General features: G+C 46.5%; 1 protein-coding gene across 1 annotated transcript; it reads left to right on the top strand.

The window, feature by feature from the left end:
- Positions 1-17,075: 17,075 nt before the first annotated feature.
- On the top strand, positions 17,076-18,090 carry LOC122794631 (histone H2B). The gene has a single exon (XM_044063212.1). The coding sequence runs from the start codon at positions 17,122-17,124 to the stop codon at positions 17,500-17,502; it is 381 nt and encodes a 126-aa protein (XP_043919147.1). The 5' UTR covers positions 17,076-17,121; the 3' UTR covers positions 17,503-18,090.
- Positions 18,091-19,926: the final 1,836 nt, after the last annotated feature.

Raw genomic sequence — 19,926 nt, forward strand, 5'->3', positions numbered from 1 at the left:
AAAAAATCCATCATTACCCCCACTACAGAAAGGGGGAAACTCTCAGGATCTAACTACCGCCCTATCTCTATACGCTGCCCACTATCAAAAATCTTGGAAAAATATGTTCACTTGCAACTACTTAAACACCTCTATGTAATGCTCTTCTATCCCCTACCCAACACTGTTTCCGGCCAGGGCATAACACTATTACTGCCCTATTATCTTTCACTGACACTGTCAACAAAGCCTTAGATGCAGGCCATCTGACCTCAGTAATCTTACTAGACTTATCTAAGGCTTTCAACACTGTCACATACTAAGCTAGTAAACCAACTAGCAAGACTAGGTTGCTCCTCAAAATCCCTCAGTTGGTTTACCTCTTACGTACAGAACAGGGAACAATCAGTAAGGTGGTTAAATGCACAATCCTATTACCAACCTAATAATATAGGAGTACCACAAGGATCCATTTTAGGTCCACTACTGTTCAATATTTTCATCAATGACCTGCACAAAGCTCACCAAACCCACAATCTCATCCAATGATTCAACACGGCCATCCACCTCCAAAAATTTCTCAGACCTCCTCACAGTTGCACAACAGGCCTTTACGTCTATTGAAACATGGCTTACTAATGCACAACTTATGCTAAACCCCAAAAAAACTGAACTTCTACTTTTCTCTACAAAATCACTTGACATTGACTTCAAAATCCTTGCTAAAGATGGCACAGAAATAGAACTAATGAAAACAGCCAAACTACTAGGTATAACAATAGATAAATCACATACGAACCACACATCCTAACTGCAATAAAGAAAAACCATTTCAAACTAGGTAAACTATATTGCCACAAGCTCTACTTGGATAAAAATACCAAAATAAACTAGCCAGTACCCCACTCATCCCTTCCCTTCTATATGGTAGTGCCATTTTTACTAATCTGCACACAAGCCTTAGTAACAAATTACAAGGGTGGGAGTTTGGCATAACGATTAAGGTGTTTACCTTGCAAACACAAGGTGCAGGGTTTGATACTCACGTGGGATAATTGTCTAGGCTTAAAATGGCCCACAAGGGCAGTTAGCCTAGTACTTATTTATGAACAATCCTGTTGCAACAAAATAGCCAAATTTGCCTCGGAAATACCACAGCGTTCTCATCACTGCCATGCCATCACCAAGCTAAAATGGCTAGAGTTTAATGCACCCAACTAGCCTTAGCCCACAAACTGATTTCTAAACCAAATGACTGCCCTGCCCCTCAACTCAATCCTACAAACATACACCCCTACAAGAACACTAAGATCTTCCCGTAAACACATGCTTACTGTAACTAAACCCAACAAAAGAGCAGGACAGTGTCTGTTCTCCCATACCATAGCTAGACTATGGAATAACCTTCCATCAGAAATAACCCAAACTGACCACCCAAAAACTTTTAAAGTAGCTCTAAAAACACATTATCTAAACAATCCATGCTGCACCTGCCTCAGGAGCAAACCACCTTAAACCATACATTTCACCAAGATGACAAAACTTCGAAAACCCAATCTTCACATTTTACTAGTGCATTCCTACTATACAGGATACCATAATCTTACCAAAGAAAGTAATGTTTCTTAGTCCATGCCTTGTCTAGTGATGTAACATTACAATCTATTGTAAGGATTTCTCTAGTTCAATTTAATGTAAATCCTAAGAAATGTAAATTGTAATATGTTTTTTTTCTCTCTGTTATAAACACTTTTAATTGCATTTTAAATATTGTCTTTCTTTTGTAATGCTTGTGGAGCTTTTCTTCCCCGGGCCTCCACTGAAAATGGGTCTTTGACCCAGTGGACTTTCCCAGTCAACAAATGTTAATAAATAAATTGGTAGTGATTATGTAGAAGGCTGAAAGATTTTGAGTAGAGGGGTATACAGAAGGAGGTGGGAATAAGGAGGGTCCTGGCAAGGGCAGGAGCTAGAATTAAGAAGGTAGTTTTTAAGTTTAATTCTGAACCGGGTTGTATATTTAATGTTATGAATATTTGGTGGGAGACTGTTCCAGTCTTGGGACACTGCTTTTGCATAGAAGCTTACCAACAGTTTTTGTTGGTTTTATAAATATTACAGAGGTGTTGATCAGAGCAGAGTTCAGGAGGGGGTGTAGAGGGATATGACAAAGACGAGACATGGACAGGCTTAGTAATGTGAGTGAACTGTAGAGTTGTTGCTGGGAATCTAAGTATAAAGTTAGATAGATCACAGCGAGACGTTTAGAAAATAAAGGCAGCAGAACACAATTGTTAAACTACGCTAACATTCCAAGCAGCACCCAAACACTATAGCACGATCCAGTGCTCTATATTAACACCAAAATATATCTACCCCCTCCCCTTACCTTGCATAGTAGTAGCATTACACTTTCAATGAGTATGTGCAGCCCCAGAGTTAGTGCATTTATAGTTCTGGTGTGTGTGTGTGTGGGGTCAGCAAGACTCTTCTTCCTGCCATAGTCCTGAACTTTTATAATTTTGGCCAACAGATGGGACTATTTACTTACCCTTTATTGACCATGTTAGTCCCACTAATAAGCCTATGGTCTCTTTTCAGAGGAGAACAAAGGTGGTACTTCTACTGCAAGAAGAAATTTGGCCAAGGCATGGGGGAACTTTCCCTACTTTTTTCAGTAGGTGCTGTGTGATCTTTTGTATCCACATGACCTACTACTAAACTCAGCTGACGGGACATCAGTTTAAGTTCTCATACAAAAGACACCACACTCAGGAATAAAGTACCGCTCTCCCCAATACTGAACTGCAATCAAAACATCTGGAATGGGAATAGAACCCAGAACCTTCTTGTCTTCCAGCACTAGTGGCGAGTATGCTACTTTACTACTGTAACATAATAAGAAGTTATGTACTTACCATAACGTTCCATGTTAGTTTTCTTCTTGCCTTCTTTCTTGCTGGATGGGTTCGGAGCCGAACCTCAGCTCCAACTCGGATGAATACTAAAGCTTGAGAGCTATTTTTACCGGCTCGAGGCTATCCTATGTCCCATAATGCTAGGCAAAATATACCCAGATCTCGTTTGATAGCTAACACTATGGACAGACATGTCCCACCACTAGAAAAAGACAAAACTGAGAGCTATGTAGAATTATAAACCCTACAGCCTTGCCTGTCACCAGTGGTACCAAAGGGGAGGAAGAGCTCTAGCTGAAGGTATAATCCTGGTGACAAGGAAAAAAACTCACCCGATACTCTAGGTCTTTCCAGGCTCGGGGGATGGAGGGTGGGACGCAAGAAAGAAGGTGAGAAGAAGACAACCAACATGGAACGTTATGGTAAGTACATAACTTCTTAATGTTAAGTTGTCAATCTCGCCTTCATTCTTGCTGGATGGGACAGCGTCCCTAGCACCTTAGTCCCGGGTGGCTCAATGAAACAGACTCGAGTACAGTGGGACCAAAATTAGCCCTATTCTGGAGGCAATATCCAGTTTGTAATGAGAGATGAAGGTATGAGGGCCACTGCACAAATACAGTCCATAGGTAATCTCGCCCGAAAAGCAGCTGAGGAAGCTAATGCTCTAGTTGAATGAGCTCTAGGCTTGGTAGGGAGCTCCTTATGCCTCAATTGATAGGTCAAAGAGATAAGAGAGGTTAACCATCTTGACAAGGTCACTTTAGAAACCGGAAGGCCCTGCTTCCCTTCGGCATAAGACAAGAAGAGTTGCTCTGATTTTCTCATTGGCTTGGTTCTATCCAGACAGAAACGTAGTTGCCTATGGACATCCAAACAATGTAATTTTCTCTCAGCTCTATCAGTGTAATTTGGAAAGAAAACTGGGATATCAATGGTCTGATTCAGATTTTTTTCTGAGAGTACCTTGGGTAAAAAGGATGGATTTGTCCTAAGAGCCGCTCTATCTTTGTGAAAAACTAGATAAGGGGGGCGCACAGAAAGTGCTTGTAGTTCAGAAACCCTTCTTGCTGAGGTAATAGCTACCAAGAAAAGTGTTTTCCACAAGAGCAGTTTTAATGAGCAGGCAGCAGGCTCAAAAGGAGGTAGAATTAATGATGACAGTACCAAATTTAGATCCCACGGTGGAGGAGGGTCTTTGACTGGGGGCCTAAGTAATAGGGTACCCTTCAGAAAAGCTTTGCAGAGCTTGTGAGACATAATACTAGACTCTGACAAGCGAACATGGAAATTTGCAATAGCCGCCAACTGGACTTTGATAGTGGCTGAAGAGGAACCTTTTTGAAAGAGTTCTGCTAGAAAATCTAGAACTGTTTGAACAGGGGCAGTAAAGGGATCAACTTGGTTCCTTTCTGCCCAAATAGAGAAACGTTCCCATTTACTTGCGTACGTCCTTCTGGTGTTAGACTTGTGAGAGGCAAGGATAATCTGACGTATTGACGGGGAGATTAAGGGAAGTCTAGCTAAGGTTGGAAGTGGAGCAACCAAGCTGTGAGGTTGAGAGATGACAGGGATTGGTGCATCCTGCCCGATTGATGGGTCAGAAGGCCTGATACAGGGTCCAGATGCCAGGGCTGCTCCAGTAGATGACGCTGTAGGAACGGAAACCAGACTTGTCGAGGCCAGTAAGGGGCAATGAGGATCATCCTGGATCTCAAGGCAGTTGCTTTCTGGACTAACAGAGTGATTAAGGGAAAGGGGGGGAAAGCATAAAGGAGACCCCTGGGCCAATCGTGGACTACAGCGTCTCTGGGAGAGAGGCCCGGAAGAGGGTGAAGAAGTCTTGACACTTGCTGTTTTGAGGGGTTGCGAAAAGGTTGCAGCAAGGCTGCCCCCACTTTCTGAAGATTTGGTCCACTACTAGTTGGTTGAGAGACCACTCGTAGGGCATGAGAATGTCCCTGCTCAGCCTGTCTGCTATGACATTGGACTTCCCGGGAATGTGTTTTGCTACCAGAAAACGCTGAGAAGAGATTGCCCATTGCCAGAGTCTGAGCGCTTCCCGACAAAGAGGGTAGGACCTGGTTCCGCCCCATTTGTTGATGTACCATACTACAGACATATTGTCTGTCTGTATTACAATCGTTCCAGTGGGAAGAGAGTCCTGGAGAGCCTGCAACGCCAACAGGACTGCTCTCTCATCTCCAGGACATTGATGTGCAAGTGGCACTCGAAGGGTTGCCATGTGCCCTGGACTGTCCTGCCCTGAAAATGCCCCCCCCACCCGATCAGGGAGGCGTCTGTTGTTACGGTGGCAACCGGAGGGGGGGGGGGGAGAACAACCGGTCTGCCTTGAAGCACCTGGGGTGAATCCATCCATCACAATAGTCGTCGTTTGCAAGACTGAGTGATGAGAATCCTGTGTGACACGGGAAGCTGCTGAAAGGACCATTGGGAAAAAAGCATCCCCTGTAGTATCCGCATATGAAAACGAGCTAGGGGGAGAAAGGTGATTGTTGCAGCCGTCAGACCAAGCGTTTTCAGTACAAACCTGGCTTGGACCCTGTCCTCTTGTAGCAGGACTTGCATTGACTGCGAATGTCGCATACTCTTTGCGTAGGAAGTTTTGCTGACAACTCTACCGTGTTTAATACGGCTCCTATGAAAGTAATATGCTGACAAGGCGACAAAGCAGATTTTTCGAAATTTATGGAGATGCCTAGCGCTTTGCAGGTTTGTACAGCGTAATCCCTGGCTTGAAGAAGCTGATGCCTGGTGGTGGCAGTAAGGAGCCAGTCGTCTAAATATGGAAACACCTGGAATCCTCGACGTCTCAAGTGAGCCGCAACCACTGCCATGCATTTGGTAAACACCCTGGGGGCTGTGGTGAGGCCAAACGGCAGGGCTCTGAATTGGTAGTGACTGGCTCCCAGCCAGAAGCTGAGAAACCTCCTGTATCGCCTGTTTATTTTGATATGATAGTACGCATCCTATAGAGCACATCCAATTGTCCTGACCCAGAAAGGGAAGAATGGACTGTAGCATGACCATCCGTAATTTTGTTCTTTGAACCGATTTGTTCAGTCTGCTGAGATCCAAAATAGGTCTCCAGTCCCCTGTCTTTTTTGGTCCCAAAAAGAATTTGGAGTAGATTCCGGATCCTTGTTGGTCTGCCAGGACTGGCTGGATGGCTCTTTTTAAAAGCAGCTTTGAAATTTCTAGTGCTGCTTAGTCTCTCAGACTGGGTGGAACGTCTGGAAGAGGCCCTTTTGGTTGATGTGGGATGTAGATAAATGGGATTTTGTATCCCTTGGATATGATCGACCGTACCCATCTGTCCTGAGTAAGAGAGAACCAGGCTTCTGGGTACAGCAAAAGTCATCCCCCCAACTGCCTCCGAAGGTGGACAGTCGGGCAGCTCCAAAGGGGTGCTGAAAGGGTTTGTCAGAGAAAGATTCTCTGCTACCCTGATTCTGCGGACCCCTCCCTGCCCCTAGGGCGGCATCTGTTATTGTTCCCTCTGCCTCTAGAGGGAAGCTCACCACGTGTGTCCAGCAGAACTCCCTGAGGTTTGCGGAACTTTTAGTTATGTACTTACCATAACTTTAGATGTATGGGATCCATCTCGCCTACATTCTCTACAGATGAGTTCGGAGCCGATCCTCGGCTCCGACTCAGCATGCTATACAATAGCACAAAGTCTCTTATTGGCTGAGTTACCTCATATCCCAAGATGCACCACTACTGCTTCCCCAGATCTTGTTTGTCCGCACACATGCACACACACATAGACTGTTGTTATAAGATTGCCAGGTGTTTCAAGAGAGGAAACAGTTGTATTCGGACCGTCCGGTTTCTTCTGGCCTCCAAGGCAGGGGGAAGGAGGGTGGGTTATTAGAAATGTAGGCAAGATGGATCCCATACATCTAAAGTTATGTTAAGTACATAACTAAAAGATGTAATGTGATCCTATCTCGCCTACATTCTCTACAGATGGGACAGCGTCCCTAGAACCTAATTCCTGGGTGGCTCATTGGAAAACTGTCCGGAGAACCGTGGAACAGAAGGAAGCTCGACCCCTAGATGCCACATCCAATTTGTAGTGAGAAATAAAGGTGTGTAGAGAAGACCACGTAGCAGCCGCACAGATGTCATTAATAGAGAGCTTGGAATGAAAGGCTGCCGAAGTGGCCATAGTCCTGGTAGAATGAGCTTTCACTGGAATTGTAAGCCCTTTATTTGAAATGCGATAAATATGACTGATACAGTCTCTGATCCACTTGGCAATAGTGACTTTCGTGACGGCTTTGCCCAATTTATTGTCCGAAAAGGACACAAATAGTTGATCTGATTTTCGTGCTTGGTGTGTCCTATCCAAATAGAAACATAATTGTCTGTGCACATCTAAGCTGTGAAAGGTATACTCAGCTCTGTTTGTATACTTAGGGAAAAAAAACAGTTAATTCCAGTGATTGTTGCAAACAAAAGTTAGAACAAACCTTTGGTATAAAGGATGGGTTTGGTCTAAGAGATACTCTATCCTTGTGAAATACCAGGTATGGTGGTTTGACACATAAGGCTTGAAGTTCTGAAACTCGCCTGGCTGATGTGATAGCAACTAGAAGGGCAGTATTCCAAGAAAAAAATTTCAAGTCACAGGTTGCTGCCGGCTCAAAGGGAGGTGCGGTTAATGCGCCTAACACTACGTTAAGGTCCCATGGTGGTGCGGGATGAGATATAGGGGGACGTAGAAGCCAAGCTCCTTTAATAAAAGCTTTGCACAACTTATTGCTCATTAAAGGTGGTTCTACGTTCTCGTGAAAATTGGAAATAGCTGCCAATTGAACTTTGATGGTAGACACCGAACAACCCTGGTTGAACAGGGAAGTTAAAAACTTCAGAACCTCTGACACCGAAGCTGTCATAGGGTCTAATCCTCGGAGTTGGGCCCAAATAGCAAACCTCTTCCATTTACTGCTATACATCTTTTTAGTAGAAGTCTTGTGGGCCGAGGACAAAATATGCAAGACTTCAGGGTCGAAAGAATGGCTCCTAACTATGGTCGGAAGAGGAGTAGCCAAGCTGCTAGCTTCAATGAATGTAGGGACTGATGGAGCTGTCCTGACTGATGCGTCAGGAGGTCCGAAACTTGGTCCAGGAACCAGGGACCGTCCAATGCATACTTGCGAAGAAAGGGGAACCAAACTTGACGAGGCCAGTATAGGGCGATTAGAATCATTTCACTTCCCAAGCGAATCACCTTCTGAATCACCTTGGGGAGATGGGGAACCAGTGGAAAAGCATATAGCAGACCGGAGGGCCAAGGTTGGACCAGAGCATCCTTGGGCATCTCTCCTGGGACTGGAATGAGAGAGAAGAACTGCTGGCATTTTGCATTGAGGGGAGTTGCGAAAAGATCGCAACATGGAACTCCCCATCTCGTGAAAATCTGTGCTACCACTTTGTGATTCAAGGACCATTCGTGAGGGGAGAGAATAGTCCTACTCAGTCTGTCGGCTATCACACTGGATGTTCCCGGAATGTGTGTTGCCACTAGAAAACGTTTGGTAGCAATCGCCCAATCCCATACCTTCATGGCCTCTCTGCAAAGGGTGTAAGACCTGGTTCCTCCTTGCTTGTTCAAGTACCAGACTACCGACATGTTGTCGGACTGAATGGCAATCGCCCCCCGGGGGGAGGTGATCATGCAGTGCTTGCAACGTTAAAAGCACCGCCCTCATTTCCAGGATATTGATGTGGAGAAGATTCTCGTCGAGTGCCACATGCCTTGGACCGACCTGTCCAGATAATGTCCCCCTCCACCCTGTCTGGGAGGTGTCCGTAGTCAACGTGGCTGAGGGGGATGGGGGAACGAAAGGTCGCCCCTGATCCAGGTTGGAGGAAAGAAGCCACCAACGAAGATCCTGTTTGCATGTCTCTGTGATCAATATGTGGTGACTGAGGGGGATGTCTTGATAAGACCACTGGACTGAGAGGAGCCACTGGAGTATCCTCATATGCAACCTTGCCAAGGGGACGAGAAGAATGGTGGCTGACATGGAACCTAACAGCTGCAGGACCATTTTCTCTGGAGCGCGACGTCTGAGGAGTAACGCCCGAACCTGAGACTGCAATGTTGCTATCCTTTCCACAGGAAGATAGACTCGCATCTGCCTTGAGTCTATTTCTGCACCAATAAACAGAATACGCTGTGATGGCAGCAATACGGATTTTGTCCAATTGAAGGTGATTCCTAAGGAGTTGCCTAGGGAGATAGTGGCTGCTAGATTTTTTAAGAGTAGATGCCTTGAGGTGGCAGTTGGGAGCCAGTCGTCTAGGTATGGAAACACCTGGAATCCTAGACTTCTCAGGTGAGCAGTCACCACTGCCAAACATTTGGTGAACACCCTGGGGGCTGTGGTGAGACCAAAGGGCAGTGCACGGAACTGGAAATGACTGTCCCCTAGGCTGAAGCGCAAGTGTCTCCTCAACGCCTGATCTATCAGAATGTGATAATAGGCATCTTTGAGATCTATGGAGCACATCCAAACGCCCTTCTCCAGAAGCGGGAGAATGGTTTGTAAGGTGACCATCCGGAATTTGGACTTTTTCACTGATCGGTTTAACCTGCTGAGATCCAAAATGGGCCTCAAGTCCGTCTTTGTTGGTACCAAAAAGAATCTTGAGTAAGTCCCTGATCTGCGGGGACAGGTTGGATGACTACCTTTTGAAGCAGCTTTGAAATTTCGATGGCTGCCAGATCCCATTGACAGGGTGGCGGGTCCAGGATTCTTTGGGATGGTGGTGGGGGGGTTGAGAGAAGGGAATGGTGTAACCTCCGGCGATGATTCGGAGCACCCATTGGTCCTGAGTGATACTTTCCCAGGCCTTTAGGTGCCTCGAAAAACGACCCCCGACTGGCTCCAGAGCTGCACAGTCGGGCACTCCTTCAGGGATGCTGGAAGGAGGAGGAGCCACGAAAGGACTCGCGGTCTCCAGTGTTGCGGGGGGCCTCCGCCGCCTCTGGGACGGCATCTCCCTGAAAAACTTCCCCTTCCTCTGGAAGGGGAATTGCTCTGCTGCGATGTGTAAGGCTTTTGAGACTTACGGAACCACATTTTCCCTCCTCTTCGAGCCTTGGGATAAGGTCTGAAGGGAGTGGAAAACTGAGCCCCTACGGCAGTTAAAGTCTTACCCTCCTGCTCGCAGCGAGTCAAAGTGTCCTTTACCTTGGGTCCAAAAAGGGAGGACCCATCGAAGGGGGCGTCAGCAAAGGAAGACAAAGGCCTCCGCAAAGTGACACAGGCGTAGCCAGGCTTGTCTCCGTTGAGCAACACCTGTGCCCGCCGCTCTGCTCACTCCTTCGGCTGTGTATGAAATGAGCCTCATGGACGAGTTGGATAGGGAGGACAGGGTAGCCAACTGGGAGTTAACCATCTGGGCTAACTGCTTAGGTAAGTTACCGGAGAGGGTATCCAAAAGCTCCATGACCAGATCCCTCTGCAGTCTCGTAAAATGCGTCAAGTAGTTCAGAGACCTTAATGTAAAGGTTGCTGAAGCAAGGGTGCGCTTCCCGTATCGATCCATGCTCCTAGACTCCTTATTAGGAGGATGGACGGACGTTGAAGCCTCTGCCACATCTTGTTGGGTGGCAGATGCCACCACCAAGGCATCTACAGCCACACCTTTGGAAAGAAAATCCTTATCCGGGGGGAGCCGACAGGAATTTATTGGAGGCGAGCTGGCACCGGTTCAACAGAGTCCGGGTGTTCCCACGCCCTTCGAGAGATCAAATCCAGGAGCTCATCAAAGGGCGGAGACACCCAGGAGGCGGAGGGCTGAGCACCGAAGGCCTTGAGGAACACTGACTCCTCAGCAGAAGGAGGTTTGGACTGCCAGTCTCCTCGTTGCTTAAGGATTTCCAAGATGTCCACAAAGGATACATCATCCGAGGACGACTTGGGGGACCCTTCCGCATCATCGAGGTCAGTATCCGAGGTGAGAGACTCATCAGGGGAGTCGACGTGCTTCCTCTTGCACTGTCTCTTCCTCGGGGGTTCCTCCGAAGACGTTTCGGAGGGACCTCCAGGAAGAAGGGAACCCCCAATGGGGGTAACCTCAGACCCCAGGGCTCCGCTGTCATGAGACAGGAGGATTGCAAAGGAACCAGTCTCCATGCCAAGGGAAGGTGGTGGTGAGATGGTAGAAGTGGCCAGAGAGGATTTGGCCAAGGCACTCCTCATGGCCTTGAAGGCGGGACCCCCAGAATCCTGGGAAGGTTCAACCCCCAAGGCCACAACAGCATTCGGAACTCCCGCCGCCGACACGCCGAGAGGGAGGCTCGGAACCGAAAGGATTGGTCCCGAAGCGTTCCCCCCCGGAGCCGACAGAGGAGGTCCGCGTACCGAACACCGACCCGAAGGGCGGGGTTGGAGTTAGGGTCGAAACCGACCCGACAACCTCTACCAGCTCCACCAACACCGACTCCAATGGCGCCGAAGCTGTTGGAGGACGAAACGAGAAGGCAGGGTGGGAAACCGGCTCCGGAGCCAACTGGACTGGAGCCGAGATAAACTTTTGAAAGACCGGAGACTGAAAAAGCCTTTGAAGCACCCTGTCTACATCCGAATCGGACATCCTCGATGACCGAGAAGAGACCGACCGGGTCCGAGTCGACTTCTCCGCCGGTTCCAAAAGACTGGGGACCGGCTCCGAATGGTTTCGAGAAGTATCGGCGCCGAGGGAGATTCCAGTACCACAGCAATTTCCCTCGGAGCCGATGTGGACTTCGGCACCGAAGGGGAAGAGTCTGAGCGGGCAACCTTCATCGGCTCCGAAGGCAGTGGAGCAGATGGAGATGACTTGCCTCTCGATGCCCGAGCTCTCGGCTCCGAAGCCAGAGGAGTCGAGGCTGGAGACATCGAGGCAGACCGTTCCGCCCGCGGCTCCGAAGTCCGTGGAGCCGACGGAGAAGCCTGCCTTGACTTTTTTGTTGCCGGATCCGACGGGTTGGTCGGAGCCGAAGACTTTTTCTTCCTCGATGGGGAAGAAGAAGAAGATGGGGCTTCCTCAAAAGAAGGGGTAATAAGCCCTTTCAAAATCAACTTATTTTTCCTCTCTTGGAGCACGCGAGAGGAAAAAGCGTGGCAAACGCTACAGGATTCTTGAAGGTGCTTCGGCCCCAAACAGTATACACATAAGGAATGATCGTCCGTAATGGACATTTTATAGTTGCATTTCAAACATTTTTTAAATCCTGATGGCCTGTGTTCCTTCGACATGGCTATCTACTTCAACACTGACTACTAAGATAAAAAATAACACGTAGACTAGGGCAAGGTCCCTCTAAGTTAAACGGGATCACTTACCAACAAGAAAAAAAATAAAAAATATTTTCTGTGGTAAATTGTAACTACACAATTCCACAATGAGTAGCTGTTAAACAGCTCTAACTAAGGCGCGTGGGCTAGGCAAGGCCCCTCTAACTTAAACGGGATCCTCGAAGAAAATACAATTTCACCACAAAAATTCAAAATACTCAGTCACACAACAATAAGTAGCTGTTAAAACAGCTTTTGGGTAAGTTTAGCGAAAATTCTGACAGAAAAACAATCACTAAGAGGCACTTAGCTCAGCCAAGTCCGAGACCATGTCTATGCTGTAGAAGCGGCAAACGAGATCTGGGGAAGCAGTAGTGGTGCATCTTGGGATATGAGGTAACTCAGCCAATAAGAGACTTCGTGCTATTATATAGCATGCTAAGTCGGAGTCGAGGATCGGCTCCGACCCCATCTGTAGAGAATGCAGGCGAGATAGGATAAATTACATCCACATTTTCCCGCCCTTTTGACCCTTAGGATACAGTCTAGAAGGGGCGGAAAAATGGACTCCCATGGCAGAGAGAGAGAGAGTCTCGCCTTCTTGTTCGCACCTGGTTAAGGTGTCCTTCACTTGAGGTCCAAAAAGAGCAGAACCATCAAAGGGGGTGTTAGTGAATGATGCCTTGAAGGGGTCATCAAAATTGCAGAGCCACATCCAGGCGTGTCTCCTTAGAGCAACACCCATACCTGCGGCTCTACTCGCTCCATCGGCTGCATAAGAGATGAGCCGCATGGAAGAGTTGACGAGAGTTCAGGGTCCCTAGCTGGGAGATGATCTTTTCCTGAGACCCCGCAGCTGTTAGGTCTTGCAATGTTTCACCCAGTTCCTTGAGAAGGTCCCTCTGAAGTTGGGTGAAATGGCATAAGTAATTCAGCGACCGCATAGCAAAGGTCGCTGAGGAAAACATCCGCTTGCCGTACCTATCCATCGTCCTAGATTCCTTATTAGGAGGATGGACAAGTACTGAAGGGTCAGCCAACTCCTCCTTAGTGGCTGCCGCCGCCACCACCATGGCATCCACGGGAACACCCTTGGAAAGAAACTACTCATGTGTGGGAGCAGTAATAAATTTAGTGGGCCTCCGGGGAGTTGGTTCCATAGTATCTGAAGCCGTCCACGCCTTCCGAGCCACTACCTCCATAAGTGGGTCGAAAGGGGGGGGGGGAACCCAGGAGGTGGAAGGGCAAGAACCGAAGGCATCCAGGTACACCGACTCGTCCTCGGATGGGTTAAGGGCAGACCAGTTTCCCCTCTGTTTCAGAGGGGGACCTTGGGGACTCTTCCGAATCATCCAGGTCGGTGTCAGATGTCACTGACTAAGGGGAGTCAACATGTTTCCTCTTACATGTCCTCTTCCAAGGGGGCTCCCCGGCAGGGTCAGGGGAGGACTCGGAAGAAAGGCCGAATGTGGCAGCCTGGAGCGTCAGTTCTCCTCGCATGGGGTCAGGAGGGTAGGCAGGGGTCGAAGCAGGCACCATGGAGGGAGGGTCTGAGGCCGACCGTGGTGCCAGTATAGGAGCCAGCACGCTCATCACCTCAAAGGCGCCCCTGCCAGGCAGAGAAGGGCCCAACTCTGAAGAGATGAGAACTCTCCCCGGCACCGAGAGGGACTGCTCCGAGGCCGATGTCTGGGCCGAACTCACCTGCGCCGAAGCTCCGAGAGGAAGAGCGGGCGGGTCGGACAAGGGTCCGATGCCACTCGCCCCCTCGGAGCCAACGAGGGAGTCTCAGTGCCCAGATCCCTCCAAGGACGGAGCCAAGGACGGGATTGGAGCCGACGAAGGAAACGACAACAGGGGAATCACTTCTGACACCCCCACAGTACTCACCTCGACGACCTCCGGCTCCGAACTCAGCAGGGTAGTCAGAGGAGGAACTTGAGCAGGTGTAGGGGTAGCCCGTCTGTTGGGACGGGCTATGTAGCAACTGGGCCAGTGCCTGCGACTTTAAAAGCCGGCTAACTACCCTCTCGAGGTCATTGTCCGAAAGCCTGGAATACCTAGAAGAATGAGATCTATGGCTCCGCCAAGAGTGAAGACTTCGGAGCAGATCTAACCGACTCGAGAGATGGAGACCTAGAGCGCTTTCTGCTCAGGAACGGCTCCGACACTAAAGTCGGAGCCAACTGAGGTCTACATGCCTCTGTTCCGGCCGGAACAGAAGCAGCAAGAGCGCCGCTCGATTTGGCGGGCTTTGAATATTTCCCAGCCATAATCTTAGCCGGGGAATCTTCAGGCTTTAACAAGCCTCTAAGTATGTTTTCTGTGCTCCTGCAGGACTCTAGGGCTAAAAGCATGGCAGATGGAACACGAGTCCTGCAGGTGCAGAGGGCCCAAACAATACACACAAGAAGTGTGACCGTCTGTCAGAGACATCTTCTAACAGCACGAGTCACACTTCTTGAAACCCGATACCTTAGTATCCTTAGACATACTGTACAAAAAACAACACACAATACCCTAAACTATAACAATTAATATAAAAAAGGGAACTACCACCAAGTAGAAGGACAGAATTCCACACACACACTGAACAACCAGGGGAAAATTGTACTACAAGGGGAGGGTCAGAGGCCCAACCACTTAAGGGGAAAAAGGGGGAGATTAGCAACTAAAGGGGGGGGGGACTAGTCGCTAACTATACTGATACTAAATGAACAAATAAGGATAAAAAACTGACTAAAAACTACCGCAAAAGTTATTAATAAAAATATGCGACCTGGAGCCGGTAAAAACGCAACCTCGTAGCTATAGCTAAGCGGCAAACGAGATCTAGGTATATTTTGCCTAGCATTATGGGACATAGGATAGCCTTGAGCCGGTAAAAATAGCTCTCGAGCTTTAGTATTCAGCCGAGTCGGAGCCGAGGTTCGGCTCCGAACCCATCCAGCAAGAATGAAGGCGAGATTGACAATTTTACATAGTTATTTACCAGACGGATATTTTTTTTACAAGCTTGGTTCATCACTTACTATACAAGTGCAATACAGAAAGAACTTTTACTGCGAAAAATAAAAGCGTTCCACGTTTTGACCCACTGCTGTGACTTTTTAAGGGGACAAGGTTATATTTTTTATCAATTTTTGGGGACTGTGAAGTTTGCTTTCTGCAATAATAATTTTGGTAATGTCTCTCTGTACATACAAAGTCGTAGCATGGTCAAGCTTTTTTATACCTATTATTAAAATAATAAAAAGACCCACTGCTGTGACTTTTTAAGGGGACAAGGTTATATTTTTTATCAATTTTTGGGGACTGTGAAGTTTGCTTTCTGCAATAATAATTTTGGTAATGTCTCTCTGTACATACGAAGTCGTAGCATGGTCAAGCTTTTTTATACCTACTATTAATACTACAAGAGAATGGAAATTTCACTACTCTCTGATCTGTATATTACTGTACCTTTTAAAAGCAGCATTCGTTATTATCAAGTTAACTGAAGCTCCTTAGGGCCAGCCAAAGCAACCTGTAATCTTTTCGCCAAGTTGTGGAGTGGCACCACAGATACCCGCTACTACACTGGCCTACGCAATAGAAATCGCGAGTACGCTTAAACTACTATGGGGACACATGCAGAAATAATGCTATAATAAGCAATGGTGAACATGCAAGAGAAGATCGTACATAATTCAATCTCTAGAAAATCGAAGGAACAAAAACAGACACTTTATTACACAGCTACCGGCATTAACTGACAAATGAGGCCAAGCACGCAGGCCTAAATGCGCCACAAACGACCTTCTGGCCATTCCGCTATGCAACAAAAACTGGCTTTCCGGTATAATTCCCGTATCTCTAACGAGATAATTCACAAACCGAAATCAAACTCACAGGTTTGACAATTAGTCAACTCGGCCTCATAACCTTCTTAGGAGTTTGTAGTTTAAGGCCAGAAGACAATGAAACGAGTAGTGTGCTGTTATTTAAACAGTCCAAACTTACTCCATCTCCTAAGTTATAACCTAACCCCCATCATTAAATAGGAATATAACTAAAGATTTAAACCACCTATACATCACGTTATATGTTACCATACTGCGCCACCACCTCCAGAGGCTGTAGTCAGTCAGCCAAAGGCAGCGCGTGGGAGGGTACCGAGAAATAGTGGCGCCAATCGTCTGGGCCCAGACAAAATCGTTTCTCTTAAGCGTCCTTTGTTTTGCCCTGTCCGGGATTGTAATCTTTATGCATTTTCTGAATTAAACTACAACCGTTATTACACTCTAAATGTATTTTACAAACTTCCCTCCCAGACTAGCTAATCGTATGAGGAATTAAGGAGAACAAAATTAAAATCAATCTAGGACAATAGTTCTTGACTGGACCTAAACATCTTGGTTCAGAGGCAAGAAGTACGCGACAACATAACTTAGTTTGAAATTGTTTAAAATGCAAGCTGTGGTAGTTATCAACTCATATAACATCCAGAGCAAAGTAAAAAAAATAATAATAATTCTATCTAAATTACCGTATTAATATGTAAAAAAAATTACACGAAACACCCATTAAATACTTGAATTACGTTATTATTTTGAGCAGCCCACTAATAATGAACTCGTCCTACTGTGGTGTCCTGGATTGTGATTGGCGGCATTTTTCTAACCAATAGAAATAGTCTTTATTTAATACTGCTTTGCATATGTTTTGTTATTGGATAGAATTATGGCTTGGTTATGTAAAGTGGGAGTAAATACGGCCAATGGAACATAGAGATTGTTAAGCCTAAATTTGCATATCTTATGTTATTGGTTAAAGATCATGGGCAGGTCGTTTTGGTAGCTATAAGTATGGCTAGCAAGAGAGTCTTTTATGTTTTTTCTTGATTTATTAGAGTTTTGGTCGTCATGCCTGAACCAGCTGCTAAACCCCCAGCTTCTAAGAAAGGTTCTAAAAAAGTGGTGAAAAAGCCACCGAAGAAGGATGGCAAGAAACGCCACAAGACCCGTAAGGAAAGTTATTCTATTTATGTGTACAAGGTACTAAAACAGGTGCATCCTGACACCGGTATTTCTTCCAAGGCGATGAGCATCATGAATTCATTCGTGAATGATATTTTCGAGCGTATCGCAGGGGAGGCCTCACGCCTGGCCCACTACAACAAGCGCTCCACCATCAGTTCCAGGGAGATTCAAACTGCGGTGCGGCTCCTATTGCCTGGAGAGTTGGCCAAGCACGCCGTGTCTGAGGGTACCAAGGCCGTGACCAAGTACACCAGCGCTAAGTAATGAGACGATGGATCTTGGGGGTAGGATCTTCCTTTTAATGCCCCAATGGGACTTCTGCAGCTGCCAGTCTCGAACCCTGCACGCCTGTGGTTTATTACATTTTGGGACTGCATTTGTTTTTCTTTACTTTAGAGACGTGTCCGAGCGTTTCATGACGGAACAAGGATAGTAAAGGAACCGATTTCACTGTGGGTAACCGCACACCTCCTGGTGTTTGGCGGGTTAGGATGTCGGCTTGACCACTGGACTTTCAGCTTCTTTGTTTCATTTCGTTGACGAGTCTGACCTTGTAAGGCTACCAGCTGGTCTATAGGTGGCGACAGTGCGCTGCAAAGCGTCTCTGACAATAAATCAAAGGGACTCTAGTTCGATGCTAGCTGAATACCATAGTTGTGAGCTTGAACTGTTGTGTTTATGTTCGGACTTCCAAAATGCACATGCTTACTTCATCTTGATATATTTTTAAAATGCCCTGAAGCTTGCTGTAAGGGGTGTGCGTGTAATGTTGTGCAGGTTGTTAAAATTAGTAGTTTTTATACTGTAAACTCGTGTGAATAATTGTACAATTAAAGTTCTTGGAACACGTCACTTGTGTCTTGTTTTATTTTGTGTAAATGGAAACTAGCGGTGTTTAGTGCTGCAATCTGTTACAGGTTCGCAGGCTGTGTTCGATGCATGTTTGTAAAGTTTCCAAAACCGTAAACTGTACAATGCCGCGTAGCTTCCTAACTTCCACTCTGTAAGGCTTCCTCCGTTGTGGCTTTACAATCAAAGGATGTTAATTTGTCGCTCCCCTTATAACACATTTATCAGCAGCATCTTCGTTCGCGTTTTTAAGCACAAGTTTGTAACCTTAACTTCCTGCTTGCTGAGTTGGTACCTCTCATCTGTTAGTATGTTTATGGTTCTGGGTGTGATTGGTACCCACTTGCTTAGATGGCTAGTAGGCTTGACAGTGGAACATGAGTACCATCACCTGTGGCACTTGTACCAGTGTGTAGTATTTGTCTCTGCAGTTTACAATTAAGGCTTTGGCTGGTAGCTGTTTTTTTGGCTTCTTGCCCAACGATCAATGTTTAGGAAATGCAATGCAGACTGCTTAAGCCATGTTACAAGGGTTGCTTACACTTGTATCTTCTGTCATCTTTGGAGTCAACATTTGCACTACTGTTTTGGTGTAGGAATTATTGTAGAAGCTTTTCAGTTCAGCTTTATTCTTTTTAAGTCTGAATTTAAAACTCAGTTGTGTGCTGTGATGCCAATGCCCTTGTAAGGTCTTGCCTGATAAATGCAGATTTCTGTGCATTAAATTTTGCCCTTTATTTAAAAATGTATTGGAGGGTGAACTCTCTAGTTTCACTTTGGTCAAGACAGCTGTCCCATATGTTTAGTATTCAATCACCAGTTGGTCAGGTTTGACTGCTAAGACTGTCCTACATGGCACAGTGACTTTGAACTGACCACAAATGCCATGCATGCTGAAGCATATTGTAACACCCACTCAAGGTTTCCTATATGGGTGCAGGGAGTAGCTTTGACATTGGTATGATGTCCCAAACTAGTCATACCGTAGTGAAACGTGAGCTTTGCCTGTTCTGCTTTATTCTATGCACATTTCTAGCTGTTTAAATGTGTTTTTGAGATTCATGTAGCATTCATTTGTCACCACTTCATTTCTGTAGCCTCTTAGACTGCCCCCCCCCCCATATGTATTTAACTTGAATTTTAAGTGAGCTTTAACAAAAGCTCTATTTTCAAAAACTCTTATTACTTCTATAGTATCTGCACATCAAAATATACAAACTTCCAACAGCAAAACTGACAGTCCAGAAAGGCATCACCCTTTTTCATGCTTTCCTGTGCTCTTCCACTAACACACAAGGGGCTGGTACCACTTAACACTCTTTACCAGCCATAGATCCAGCTCTACTGTCATGCATCGCCTAAGCAGAGGGTGCTCTCTGCCTAACCTACAAAGCTATGTCCAACCCGGAGCTGTTGGGACATGCTGCACTTAAATCCAATCTCTCTGAACCACATGCTCCAGTGACCTAAACCTAGTCAGCACAGTAAACAGAACATGCTGGAGGGCTAGATTTCCTGTCCCAGAGACTTCCCATACTCTGGAACAACCACCAATTCATGTAAAGCAAAGCTCCTAATTGGCACTCTTTAAGAAAATCTTCATGACTGGATGGGAAATGAAAAAAGATTGACCCTGGTGGTCACTTCTGAGGCACTGCAACAGGGGCCCAGGGAATTTTTCTTGGTGGCAAAAGCCAGGGAACCTTTTTGGCTAGGCTTGCATCAGCCCCAAGGCTGCTGGCCTAGTACCTACCTGTGAACACTGAGAAGCATAAGCCAGTAGTCCATTAACACTAGTAAGGAATTAATAAGGGGCTGAAATGAGTTTAATGAATGGTG

This window comes from Protopterus annectens, chromosome 2.part1 (assembly GCF_019279795.1).
Source record: "Protopterus annectens isolate FY-2018-M chromosome 2.part1, PAN1.0, whole genome shotgun sequence".
NCBI lineage: Eukaryota > Metazoa > Chordata > Ceratodontiformes > Protopteridae > Protopterus > Protopterus annectens.